Below are 14,446 nucleotides of genomic sequence, written 5' to 3' on the forward strand. Positions count from 1 at the left end.
TACGCCAGCAAGTAATTTATACATAAGTTAGATGTAAAGGTGTAGAAAACCACATTATACCTTACAATTTCTTTTTCAAGACTTAAAAATACTTTTTTGCTTTAATTCTTTAAAATATACTAGAAAAAGTCTTGCTTTTTAAAGCAAAATTACTTTTAAAAAGGTGGCATCCCTAAGTAAAAGCCCTCATATAAAAAACAAAGTGCTTTTTTCTGTGTAATATGTGTGGGAGAAATTCATAATATGCTTTATTCCAAATCAACTTACAGTAGTGAGTTCTCCCCCTTATCTCTCTCTGCCATGCTCCTTCAAACTTCACAATCCTTTCCCTTTCATCTTTCCTCCGGTCGACCGCTTTCTCCCGCAGTGCTCTGGCCCCGCCCCCGCCCCGCCCCCGCCCCGCCCCGCCGCTCCTTCCGTCCCACCTCCAGTGCACACCGCCTTCCACGCGCTGACATCATACGCCAGCGCCAGTGACGCGCCGTTCGCTCCCCTTCTTCTGCGGTTCCTCCAGGGTTTAGAGCGCAAAAGTGCCGCGTCCTCTGCCTTGATCCCAAGCACTTCTTGGCATATCCCGTAATCTAGAACGGGCGTTGCGAGGCAGAAGGACGTGGCAGGCAGGTAGCATCCCAATGCCAAATGCCGCCCGTCCCGCGACCCTGCTGAAACCACTAGCAACCACCTCTGAAGTTAGATAGGCGGTAATCGAGGCACTCCCCCTGCTGTCGCCCGCGGTTTCCAAGAGACTCAGAAACCAGTTTGTTTCCTCCTGTTAGTTGTGTACCTGTCTTACGGGGCGTTGGCCAAGGCTGGACGGAGTCTAGCCTGAGCGATCAGCCAAAGGCTGTTGTCAGATGTCTCACTGCCCCCTTTCATATTGGGCTGTGAGCTGCGGGTTAGGCAGACTTGGTTTCTCTTTCAGGATGTCATTTTCGAAATGCGGAATGATGCTTCTGCCTCATTAAGTTCCTTAGGACGACTGCCACACCTAGACTGTTGCTTATCGATCTTCACCGTTATTCCCTACTACCGTCCTGTGCCATTGAGGTGAGTTGCAGTTGGGGAAAGCAATGATAACGCAAAATAGCGAAATCATTGGAAATGAGACGTTGCTTAGACTTGTTTATGTAGAGATTGCATGGGTGGCTACTCACCCTAAGTGCACGGAAAAAGAATATCCTTATCTTATTAGAATATTAATTCTCTAAGGAACAGTATGTATTACAAAGTAATCCTTGGACATTATTTTAAAAAACTATAGTGATAAGGGAGTTAAAATAATAATAGTAGAAATCTTGGTAAGGGTAAGCAATCATTTACGCACTTATATGTTGTCTCCCTTCTTAAATTACCCATACATTTTAATTACAAAATGAATAGCAACTGGTAACCTATAATCTTATATTTCAATTTCCATAATTTGAAACAATTTTTATATGTAAGGCTTTAAAAGTTCTACTTTCAGAGTTCATCATAAGTCTTTTTATACAGGCCTAATTTTTATTCTGTGATGTAAGATCCACCCACGGGAAGCAGAAAATGTTTTATTGCCACTCTAAGTTACATCAGAAATATTTATGAAGGATTAAAAGTAATACCCAATATATGCTAATAGCCTTTTCTTATGATGCAGCAGTATTGTAGAGATGATGGAGGGGAGCCAAATATGGAGAGAAGTAGTCCTTTGTTTCTAGTTTAGATTTGTCTGGTGGTAGAGGATCCACAAATGTTCCTCATTTAAAATTGACTATTGTTCTAGGTGAAAGGTAAGGAGCCTGTTTTGTGGGAAAACAGGTTTTTGCACATTAAAAGTCACCATTAGCACTTTTATAAGGGTTATGGAACTTTGCCACAGGAGTTCTTTTGAGGTCATTTTAATAATACATTGACATTGAATTCCAAGTAAATTTTACTCTGTCTAATCTTCTACCTTCTAAATCCTGGTCATGACACCATTTCATGAATATAAATTATTTACATGTTGGTAGTTTCCACTGGGGAAGCCGATAATTGTTGCATGAATAGACAACAGGGAAGAAAAAACAAATATTTGAAAAAACGTCTAATGGGACTACCATTTTTGTTTTTTGCTTTTTTGGGTAATGAGAAATAAGGCAGGGACTTTTCTTATTGAGAAGATAAACTGACCATCTCCCACAGTCCCGAATGGTGCTTAATATTTTTGGAGAACTGTATGTATGAATCACAGCTGCAGACAGTACCATGAAGGCTTCTTGAAATCTGTTTACCTTTGTTTTGGTAAATTCCTTTACTAATGTTTTCCTTTGGGACTACTTGTCCATCAAATAACTGAAACAGCTGAAGAGACTTAATGTTCCAGATTGATGAGGATAAAGTTTTTCATTCATATACTCTGATATTTTTCATATCTGGTGCACAAAATTTTATTATGTTAAACATTGCTTATTTGTGGCTTAAAGAAATTATTAGTAAAATGCAAGGAAAGATATCTAATTTGACTAGAGGCAAGATTTTTGTTTTTCTGGAGCATAGTTGACATACTTAAGAAGAGTGATGCCATATAGAAAAGCTTTGAATGTCAGGGTTAGAAGTTTGGAAATGGGGAACTGTTCAAGGATTTAATCAGAGAAATTGATTTAGGTAGCATTCTTCCTAGTTCTATCAGTATTCATTATTGCTTTTAAATTTAAATTTAATTTTTTGTTTAGATAATACAATCATATAGTTTAAAATTCAGAAGGTATTAAAGATTGAAAAGTCATCCTCTCAACTACTCAGTTCTCTTTCCTGAAAGCAGTCAATATTACCAGTTTATTGTGTTATCTTCCGAGATGCTACATATATAAGCAATTAAGTGTGTGTATACATGTAAGGGTTCCACACACACACACACACACACACAAGTAAATGTAAGTACAAATATACACACATATGTATTTTTTAATACACAAATGGGAGTATTACATATTTGTTATTCTGGTACTTAGAAATCAGTCCATATCAATATAAATGCTGTTTCTTTGACTTGTTTATGGATATTTAAGTTTTGCCATTTCAAACAGTGCTGCAGAGGATAACTTTATACATGTTTCATTTTCATACATTTGGAAATATGCATAGGGTAAATTCCTAGAAATGGAATAGCTGGGTCTAAGTGTTTGAACATTTGTAATTTTAGTAGATATTTCCAAATTATTTTCCTTAGTATTTGTTATCAATTTGTATTCTTTCTTCCATATTCTATTTCCTTATATTCCCCTCCAACACAGAACGATAACAAACTTTCTGAATTTTGCTACTCTGATGGGTAAAAAATGCTCTCTCTTAAACTTTTTTTTTGTGTTAAAATATACATAAAACTTATCTCTTGTACTTTTAGATTATATATTTGTTTATGGGAGATTGAATACCTTTGTACAGTGTAACATCAGTTATATTCCTTTTTGTTGTTAACTTTAACTTCATATCCTTTATCCATTTTACTGTTGAATTTTTTTCTCTATGAATGTGTAGGAGCTTTTTATTTACTAGACAAATGAGTCGGTGAGATATATATTTTTTTTGTCATTCAAATTTGGACTTAAATTTTTTCTGCTATGCAAGATTTTTATGTAGTCATATTAATCCCTTAAGTCGTATGCTAAGCTATTCTGCTCTAAGATTATAAAAATTATCCTTTCATGTTTTATTACCATTATGTGTTTATTTTTTATATTTAAGTATTTTATCATTTAAAATTTGTATTGGTATAAAGTGAAAAAAATGGGTTTAACTTTATTTTTTCCCCCACATTGCTACCTAGTTGTCCAAGTACTATTTATTTCAAATCCATCTTTTCCCTTCTGATTTGATACGTCACCAGGATAATCCATCAAATTAAAACTTTAAAAAAATATATATTTCTGGACTTTCTATCATTTTGCAATTTCATAGTTATTATAGTTTTATAATGTGACTTGATAGCAAGTAGAACAAGTCTTCCTTCATTTTTTTTTAAATATTTCTTGAGCTATTCTTGCTTCTGTTTTTATATTAACTTTAAAATCAGCTTGTGTAATAACTCTCATCCCCAAAGCTTTTGTTTTTATCAGGACAGCATTCAATTTGGAGATTAAGAATTAAAATCTTCCTATTTTGAATCTTTCTTTTTGTCTTCCTTCCTTTCTTCTTTCTTTTTTTGTGTGTGTTTTTGTTTTTTCTGTATTTTTCCTTTCTGTTCTTTCAGTGAATCTTTTTTGTTGGTGCATGTTTCAGTTTACTAATCCTGTCTTTTGTATCCTGTTTGCTGTTAACACTCATGCAGTGTGTTCTTAATTTCAGATATTTTAGTTTGAGAATGTTCATTTACATTTTAAAAATAAATTTCAGTTCTTTGTTGAAATTCTCAATCTTTAAAAAAAAAAATCATCTTTGTCCATCTTTTTCTTATTTTCTTGAACATCTTAATCATGGTTAAGTCCCCTACTGATAACTCTGTATTTGAGTCATTTGTGAGTCTATTTTGTTTTTTTTCTTTTGATTTTGGTTGTTTGAGTCTCCTCCCCTTCCTCCTCCTTCTCCTTCTTCTTGTTTTAGTCTTGCCCTGTGTATGCACAATTTAGGAATGAGCTAACTGACAGGTGAGGAATTTATATGAAGATTTTTGGACTCCTTGTGTTCTTTTTCTTCCTCTCCAGGATTGTGGCAGCCCTAAACTCTGACCTGTCTCTTTAGCCCAGTAAGATTGCTGCTTTCTACTTACGCTCCATTCTGCTATGCCACAGTTTGGAAAAGATCTTCAAGGAAAAAGCTGGGGTGAATGTGGAACTCACTAGTATGGTCCTACTGTTCAATGATGATAGCCCCTCAATTCCTGTCTGTTGTTTTATATATTTGACTCTGCATTTATGATTGTTTTTGGAGGTAGATGGTCTGATAGAAGCTACACACCATCTGGGTCAGAACAGAGTGTCACCAATTATTATGTAGACTTTCGCTTATTCTCCCAGGTTGTACAGGCATACCTCGGAGATACTGTGGGTTTGGTTCCAGACCTCTGCGATAAAGCGAATTGTAATCTTTTTATTGGTAGAGGGTCTTGCCTTCAATTTGTTAAAAATGCAATAACTCTGAAGTGTAATAAAGTAAAGCACAATAAAATGAGGTATGCCTGTATATGGTATTTCCATTCTCAGCTGTGTCAGGGATCCCCAATCTAGAGATATCTCTAGTCTTCTGCCAAGCTGGGAGATGGGTAGTCACCTGACTGGGAGGGGTGGCTGAGACCAACTGTGTCTTACTGCTTCTTACATAGTCTTTCAACCAATCTTGTTGTAGTCCTAATACTATCCTCACTCTCAGAGGCAGCTGGTGTTTCCAGTTATTGAGCTAGTCTGTGGTGGAAATTGACCTATTTCCCACCACTGGCTTGGATACAGCTTTCTCTAGTATCCCAAGTCAATTGCTGCTTGTCTTTGTGTTTGTCAGCTTCTAGAACTTTATTGCTGTTGTTTTTCTCTCCTGTTCTGCCTTTTGATCTCTTTAAAGTTGTGTTAGGTTTGAGGAAGAAGTAGAGGTAAATGTGTATCTTCAGTCTGGTATATTTAACTGTAAGTTCCGGTTATTTTTTGACTTCTTAAAAATTTAGCATAAAGAAGTTACTCTTGTAGTTTCTTTTCTTTTTTTCCGAAGGAGAGGCTTTGGCTGTACTTTTTGTGGCTAATAGTACATTCTAAACAGTGTTGAAGTTTACTGTTTTCTGACCCACCTCACTCTTTTATTTTCTTGTCCTTGAGTTATAGACTATTAGAGTTGGTAGGGCCCTTAAGATAGGATTATGTTTAAATCTCTAGTGTTTTTAGATGAGGTATTTAAGGCTCAGAAAAGTCAAGTGGTTTGCTTTGGTCACGTAGCTTTTCCGAATCCATTGCTTTATTATATCACATAACTGTTTGGAAAGCTCAAATATTAAAAACGTCTTTGATTTTATGCTTTGAATATCTTGAATATCAGATATGTATATAGAGATTACATTGATACAATTGTTAGAGATCTTAAGAATACTGTCAAGTTGGTATTGTGATTTTCATTTGATGTTGGATGCTGAAGCATGTAAAGGGCAAACATTTGTTTGTAATTTGAGTTTATTACAGTAATGAAATTAGAACAGAATTTTTGTGTTCCTTCAGTTGCATGTTATGATGATTTCGGATATGTAAGCCTGTAGTACATTTTGTTATCTTTTATTTCATTTGGTTTGAAAGTCTTCTAGGATTGTAATTCAGCAGAGAAGTCTCACAACTAGGAAATCAGTTGATTGGTTAAAAATGTTGTGAGACACTGAAAGTACTCTATCTTGCATGTTTTCCCTTTCACTTCCTCTGGTGTACTACATTAGTCTAGCATGGACTCTACCGAAAAAGTGGGGTTATCAGTTGCTCTGAAACTCATCTGCCAGAAGTCTGTCTTTGTTCATAAAGGTGTCAGCACTTATTTGATGGCAATTTGAGTCATGATTCTTCTCTGCTTTACTGAGTTGTCAGAACCACAATGCTCAGTAATGTGGTAGGCAGCAGAATGCAGTACTAGAAACTCTTGGAGCTTCCATCTTGTTAGTGTGGTCCCTGGAAAGGGACTGGCAACTAAATTTTGAGGCAGGGCCAAGTTGACTAATTTTGTTTTTCCTTCTTGGCAAAAGTTACAGAATAATGGTGGTTGTGAAATATTCCCATTAGGTGGTTATTCATGTAATTTGATTTATGAAATTTAGTTTTCTAAGATGAATTTATCTTGACATTTTTATCCTAATAGCATAGTGATATAACATGCTTTCATGTCCTGGCGAAATCATTAAATTCTGGCTAGTGTCCAGATAGCCATTATATTATGCCAGTTGACCAAAGTTGGACTTGAAAGTATATTCGGAATGACTTTTCTACTTTGACTCACTGATATAATGCTGTAATGCTATTGTTATAGTTAATTTGTTTCTTTCAAAGTTGCTAAAAGCCTGTCATTTCTTACAGAAATTTTGAAATGGAAAATGGCTATATAATGTTTTCTAAGGTAGAAGAAGGTTCTTTCCCACAAAATTTTATAAGGCATAATTATTCCATTTCTTTTTATCAAGGCTAGGTTCTGGCGTTTAGTCTTACAAGCCCGGAATATGGATTTTGTCATTTAAGGAAATTGGATCATTATTTTAGAGGCAAAATAAAATTAAACAAATTTGAGTATTGATAGATGAAATGAGAAAAAGGATTTGTTAATTTACAATGAGAAATATGGTTAACTGTTATAGTAATTTTAATATAGCTTCATGAGAAGCCCATTTTCTCCTAGGAGGCCATCATACATAGAAATCCTGCTTGTTATGAATGAAAATAGAAAAGAATAAGTTAGGTGAATTAAATATTTACTGCTTTTAGATTAGCATAACGAATACATGTATCTTCACAGTAATGGTGATCTTGCCAGTAGGCAGTGCTAATGATTGCTTTTGGGACTCTTTCCTTCTCCTTCCATCTCCCCTCCCTTTCACTTTTTAAAATTTTCACTACCTAGCCTTTGTACTCTGGCTTCTGTCCCCACCAGTCTCCTGAAATCACTATTGCTAAAGCTACTAATAACAATCAAATATCTTGATATGGTAAGAGTCTAATTATACCAAAGGCAGAAATGTAAAGAAAAAAATTGATAAATCTGTTCACATCAAAATAAACTTTTATATGTAAATAAAATTTAAAAGCAAATAGTATATAAGGAAAAAGGAATTTATGACAGAGAAGGGCTAATATCTTCATTAAAGGAGCCTTTATAAATGAATTGAAAAAAAGAGACTATCCCAGTAGAAAATGGACAAAGAATATGAATGAATAGTTCTAAAGATCAGAAATACAAATGCTCAATAAACATGGAAGAATTTTTCAAATTCCCTGTTAAGTAAAGGAAATTCAAATACAAATGACACACCGTTTCCCCCATTAAAAAGAATGAGTAACAGTAACAACTAACAGTGCCTCAGTGCTCACTGTGCGCCAGGCCCCGTTCTCTGCACTTTGCTGAGATGAACTGATCCTCCCAACAGTTCTGTGCGTACATACCGTTTTCACCCACATTTTACACATGAACAAACCGAGGTACCTAAAGATGAGTAACTTGTACAATGTCACATACATAAGTGAAAAAGCCACGATGTACACCCAGTCTCTCCGACTCCAAGGTTTCAGTGCTCTTTATGGCCTATCAAAGATGTTAATAAATAGCAGCCAGTATTATAAGAGTAGCTAGGAGCATGCACTTTTACACACTGCTGGTTAGAATATAAGTGAGGAGACATTTCTGTAAGACAGTTAAAGCAATGTTTGATAGCTTTAACATGTGCATGTACTTTGAACCCGGAGTGTATCCTCAGGAAATTTTTATGAGTATGTAAAAATATATATGGAAATTTTATCTGAAGTTCTTTTAGAATAGCAAACACTAAACTATTTAAATGTCTAAGAAGGGATTGGGTAAATAATTTGGGAAATAGTCTTATTAAGCTTGCATTCTTATGGGAGATAATAAAGTAATGCTGCTAATTTCACTACGAAAAAGTTTGCTTCTCTCTCCCTATACGTTAAGTATATACAGTATTTGACTTTACAAAGCATTCTTATAAAATTGAAATGTCACTGTTCTTCTTTTTAGCTATAACTAGGTTGCATGAGTAAAATTGAGATAAAGTTTATTTAACTTTCAGTAAAGATTTTAAATATCCTTTTTTTAAAGTAAGCAAATCACTAAGGAATTAGAATTTTAATTAAACGTTATAATTGTTATAAAGACATGCTTATGTCTGTTAACTGTTACTTTTTTTATGTCTACTATATCAGTTAAGATGCCTTAGACTTAGGAAAAGAACCATGGAGAAGTATGTTAGACTACGGAAGATTGGAGAAGGTTCATTTGGAAAAGCCATTCTTGTTAAATCAACAGAAGATGGGAAACAATATGTTATCAAGGAAATTAATATTTCAAAAGTAAGTATATTTTTCATTTGGTTATAAAAGGTCTCATTGTTAGAGAATAAAAAAATATATGGTAATACATAACCTAAAGTAAAAGACTGCCATAATACCAGAGAGAACAACTAATTTCAGAATAGTCTGCATATCCTTTCAGATTTTTTTCTATGATATATGCTTTTGTTTATATGTCTACTGTTCTATAACCTAATCTAGTTAGAACATCTTAAAATGTTTTTATTTGTAAATTGAACTCTTTTTAACTTCCGACTATATTATGTTATTTCCACTGTACTTTATTGTTACCATTGTTTTTAACCACTCTCTTATTGATGGTATGGGTTGTTTATTGATGTTTTATTATTTTCTTTTTCCTTCCCATTTAAGATGTCCAATAAAGAAAGGGAAGAATCGAGGAGAGAAGTTGCAGTGTTGGCAAACATGAAGCATCCAAATATTGTCCAATATAGAGAATCATTTGAAGGTCAGATAAATTTTTCAAGAGAGTTCCAAAAACTCCTAAGCCATATAATAACTTTTGGATGCTTTCCTTATGAGGAATCTTTTTGCGAATGTATTCTGAGGAAGAAAAGTATATAAAATCAATTAAAGGTCATTCAGGTAACACAGGGACTGTGATCAAATACACAGAATCACCAGCTAAAGTTACACTATATAAATTTTAGAAGGAACTTGTAAGCCAGGGTTGAAAAGCTTGCGAGACACAGGAACTCTCATCCCCCGTAGTCTAACAATTCCATTCCTATAGAAATAATGCTATAGCACACGGACACCTGTACAAGAATGTCCAGTGTAACATTATCTGTAATATTTAGTTTTTTAGTAAAAAACTAAAAACCTAAGTATCCACAACAGACAACTGGCTAAACAAATTATGATAGAGCCATAAAATGCTTACAATGAGATACTCTGCAGTTGTTAACATGAAAGCTGTAAAGAATGAGATGCATCAATACATAATGACATTGAAAGATATCCATGAAGTAAAAAGAACAAGATGCAGAAGCACATACATATGATCCCACTTGTTTTATTGTCTAAACAATAAAAGTTATATGTATGTTTGTTCCATGTAGGCACAGAAAATACAGTAAAGAATAAATACTGATTTATTGACAGTGCTTGCTAGTAGGGAATGGGAATGAGGGTGGAGTAGAACAGAGTACTTAGGTTCATGAATGCCTGTACTTTTTGAATATTATTTACCATGAGCATTTATTCCTTTAAAATTAAATAGCAGTAATAAAACCTTATTTAAAGAATGTATTACCCCTTTTGAATCACTCAGCTATTTCTATGTGACACATTCAACGTAAATACAAAATGTCTGCTGCAATATTTGTTGACATACATTCAAGTCTTTTAACTTGAAATATTAAAATCTTGATGAAATAAAAAGAAGAAACTAAACAATAGATACTAGGGGAAAGATAAAGAAAATTTGAAGTCCTGGGAAGGAAGAGATGATTAACATTGTATTCTTTTACACAGGTATAAATCCTCATTTCATTGCCATAATAAAACTAATGAATAATATGAGTACCTTATGACATAATGTGTTAATCGATCTATGTTTTTTTAAAGTATGTTCTATTATACTGGATACCAAGTTTATCTGGGAGCAATGATTCTTTAGCTCTAATTCAAACTCTGACACTGATGTGATCCTGAAATAATCATTTAAACTATCTTCTACTAGATACAACAATCTAGATTAGCTTTTTGTTTTGTAATTTATAGGGATTTATGATAATAATGAGAATAAATTCAATAGGACTTCAATAAACCCCCCGATCTACCTTTAGAGAAGCTTTGCCTTATCTTAGTTCCTGCATTAACAGACAGTGTATATTTCCAAAATAGCAATATAGTTATGACGTTTTAAGACCCTGAGAACACTTTCAACATGCCTCAACATTGTAATGGTAAGGTATACAGGAGTACACTAATGAGTATGATTACTTTCTAAAGATCACATTTTCTCAGTTTAGTCTAAAAGGATGTAAATTACTGTTCTTGCTCTGTCTAAATTCTTAAACGTACCACATTGCTTCTTCTTAAGTAATTATAGTAACAGTGACCCAGTGTTACACTACACGGGGACAGTGGGTGTATTATCCTGGAATCAAGCCGATACTCATGTGTGCATCTATGTATTGAAGCAAAAGTCTTTCTACTCTACCATCTTTAGTATGTAAGTTTTTCAGCCTAATGTTAGCTTTTCCCTTTGTCCCAAGATGGCTCTTACACTCTAGACATATGTCTGCCTCCAAAGCAAAAAAAAGAGGGGATGGCAGCACCAGCAGCTCTTTTCTGGAATCTGTTCCTTTAATCAGATAAGCAAGTGCTTTCTCAGAAGCCACTGTTTAGATTTCCTCTTAGGTCTTATTGGCCAAAACTGGGTCAATGACCACCTCTAACTGTAGAGGAGACTGGAAATTAGAAAATCGTAGATTTTTTTTCAGCTTCTAAAGTGAGAGGTGATGAAGGAAGAAGAGTGTTAGAATTGGTTTTTGGGTTAGCTATCCCACAGTGCTTTGCTGAGTGATCGGAGCTTATATCCTCATTACTGTTTTCCTGATAAACTCTTGGTCATTTTCTTACATGCAGTGAGGCTTTGTCACTTGCTTTACAGTCTTTTTGCCCAGACTTCAAGCAGTGTCTTGTGGTTGTTTTGTGTATGGTGGTGTGTGTGAATTACCTAGACATTTTGTTTAAATGCAAGTGGTGGTTGTTTTGGGGATTTTTTTTTTTGTAGGCTATTTATTTCTCCATTGGTGTGTGAGCGCATTGGTGATAAGGGTGGTGACTTATATTTTTGTATCTCTAGCATCTTGTGTGAAGTGCCTGGCACATAGTAGCTGACACTCAGGCATTTGAATGTTTTGAGTGGGTACAAAACAGATTAGTACTTGCCATTCTGTGAACCTTACATTTTAAGTAGTATTTATCCCAAAAATAAATAATAAATCTTTAAGCAGCAGAAAACATTACAGAGTCCATGTACTAAAGCTCAAGCACGTCACTTCAGTATTGCTTCTCCATCCCTTTCTCAGGTCTTGTTTAGCCTTCTCTGTCTCCCTGCCTCTCTTTCTCTCTCTCTCTTTCTCTCTCTCTCTTTTTCAGGCACACGCACTCTTTAAAATCTTTTGATAGTTTTATTTATTTTTGGATACATGCGTATGGTACAAAATTCAAATGTTACATGACAGTAAAATGTTTGCCTTCTATTCCTACCTTTTGAGTCACCTATTTTCCTTCCCTGGGGCTAACCATTGTCTTGTGTTTCCTTTATGCTGCATAAATAGTAACATCCTATACTTTTTTTTAACATTTTTTTTATTAGTTTCAGGTGCACAAAACAATGTAATAGACGTTTATCATTTATATCCCTCACACAGTGACAACCCCCTCCCCCCATCCACTACCCCTCTGACCATTGCACACGGCCATTACATTTCCACTGTCTCTATTCCTAATGCTGTGCTACGCTTCTTGTAACCATATATATATATATAAAATTGTAGTTGACATTCATTATTGTTCAGCTTCAGGTGTACAGTGCAGTGATCAGGCATCTACATCATCCCTGAGGTGGTCTCCCTAATGAGACAAGTGTCCATCGGATACCCTACAAAATCTTTACAACATTATTGACTACATTCCCCAAATTAACTTTCGTAACCCCGTGGCCATCTTCTGGTTACTGACTTTGCTTTCTAATCCCCTCACCTTCCCACTCCCCAACCCTCACCCCATCTAGCAACCCTCAGTTTTTCCTGTATGTATCTGAGACTGTTTCTGATTAGTTCATTCATCTGTTCTTTTCTTTAGATTCCTCATATAAGTGAGATCATATGGTATTTGTCTTTCTCTGTCTGACTTATTTCACTTACCATAATGTTCTCTAGGCCCATCCATATTGTTGCAAATGGTAAGATTTCATGCTTCTTTATGGCTGCGTAATACTCCACCTATACTTTTTTTTAAGGAGGGCACAGCTCACAGTGGTCCATGTGGGGATCGAACCGGCAACCTTGGTGTTATCAGCACTATGCCCTAACCAACTGAGCTAACCGGCCACCCCAACATATTTTTATAAGTAGTAGCTTGTACGGTTTCTTTTTTTTTCTAACATTGTGATTTCTCACGTGTACATTTGGTTGGTCTTTTCATATTAATCATAAAGAGTTATAACAGATTCTTAGTTAACTCAATCATATAGGTTCCCAATCCATGGCACATTAGAAGCAGCATAAGAAGGAGGTATGAGTCCTGCAAGTAATAACATCACCCCAAGGTGTAAGAAATAAGTAGCGCTAGAAATAAGGCCAGAAGCACAGGGTAGTAAGAGAAGTGAAATCTGTTCTTTGCGTTGCAGTACTTTTACTAGTATGTAGTGATTTAGTAAATGTTAGAAGTAATAATCAGCCACTCTTCCTTACTTGGTAAGAATAAGCATAATCTTATTCTTATTTAAGAATAAAGGGAAAGAGAAAGGTTAAGAAGTGTTCTAGTCCTGTCCACCCACGGGGCAAGTCGTAAAAGTATTGTTAATAATAATTATTAAGATACGCATTTTCAATATTATTGATTATATTTCTTATGCTAGTCTTTAAAAATACCATTGAAATAATACATATAAAAAGAGTTAAAAAAATACACGTTTTTAACTTAAGATATTTTCAACTTATGATGGGTTTTTTGGGACGTAAATCCCTTGTAAGTCAAGAAGTATCTGTATATCCGTCTGCATTTTGTCTGTATTCCAGAAATGTTTGGGTCGATGTGGACACTGCTGTCTAATAGGATGGTGTATTGGTAGAAAAATCATTAATGACGGAGTTGCCTTTTAACCCAAGTTATTGTACAATCTGTGTAACCAGTATACCTTAACTTTGCATTCTGATTCTTTTAAGTGTGGTTCTGTTTTTGGTTTAACGGGGCACAATTAATTAATTGCTGCTTTTTAGTAAACCTTTAAGTATTTTTAATTAATTTATGCTTTTGATACGCATTTTAAAAATGGAATTTAATGTTTATATTTTGTAGAAAATGGCTCTCTCTACATAGTGATGGATTACTGTGAAGGAGGGGATCTGTTTAAACGAATAAATGCTCAGAAAGGCATTTTGTTTCAAGAGGATCAGGTGAGTTAACATGTAGGAGATTGACTCTTCCTTCATAATATTATTGAGAAGTAATTTATTTAAAACTGCAAATGCTAATTGTAATTATTAGGGCAGTTTGATATCATATTCTAGTATCTTAGTCACATTCCTGTTCTAATTAGCTCCCATTGTAGTTCAGTTCTCCATCTCATTTCTTGTCTGTAATATTGTATGTGTAATAAATGTTACACATTTATTATATACCCTGTGTGTGTGTATATATATATATATATATATAAATACACAAATTTATGTATATATAATAAATGTTACACATTTATATAT

General features: G+C 34.6%; 1 protein-coding gene across 5 annotated transcripts in view; it reads left to right on the top strand.

The window, feature by feature from the left end:
- Positions 1–473: 473 nt before the first annotated feature.
- Positions 474–14,446, top strand: part of NEK1 (NIMA related kinase 1) — a 129,377-nt gene continuing 115,404 nt past the window's right edge. For 2 of the 5 annotated variants that reach the window (XM_033135050.1, XM_033135052.1), the window contains exons 1-4: positions 474–1,047; positions 8,838–8,984; positions 9,357–9,453; positions 14,043–14,140. In XM_033135050.1, the coding sequence (XP_032990941.1) occupies positions 8,868–8,984; positions 9,357–9,453; positions 14,043–14,140 (312 nt within the window). In that variant the 5' untranslated portion in view covers positions 474–1,047; positions 8,838–8,867. Of the gene's footprint in view, positions 1,048–8,837; positions 8,985–9,356; positions 9,454–14,042; positions 14,141–14,446 lie in introns of those variants that run through there. The other 3 variants (XM_033135047.1, XM_033135049.1, XM_033135051.1) reach the window with 3 other exon arrangements.

Source organism: Rhinolophus ferrumequinum, chromosome 18 (genome assembly GCF_004115265.2).
Source record: "Rhinolophus ferrumequinum isolate MPI-CBG mRhiFer1 chromosome 18, mRhiFer1_v1.p, whole genome shotgun sequence".
NCBI classification, from domain to species: Eukaryota; Metazoa; Chordata; class Mammalia; order Chiroptera; family Rhinolophidae; genus Rhinolophus; species Rhinolophus ferrumequinum.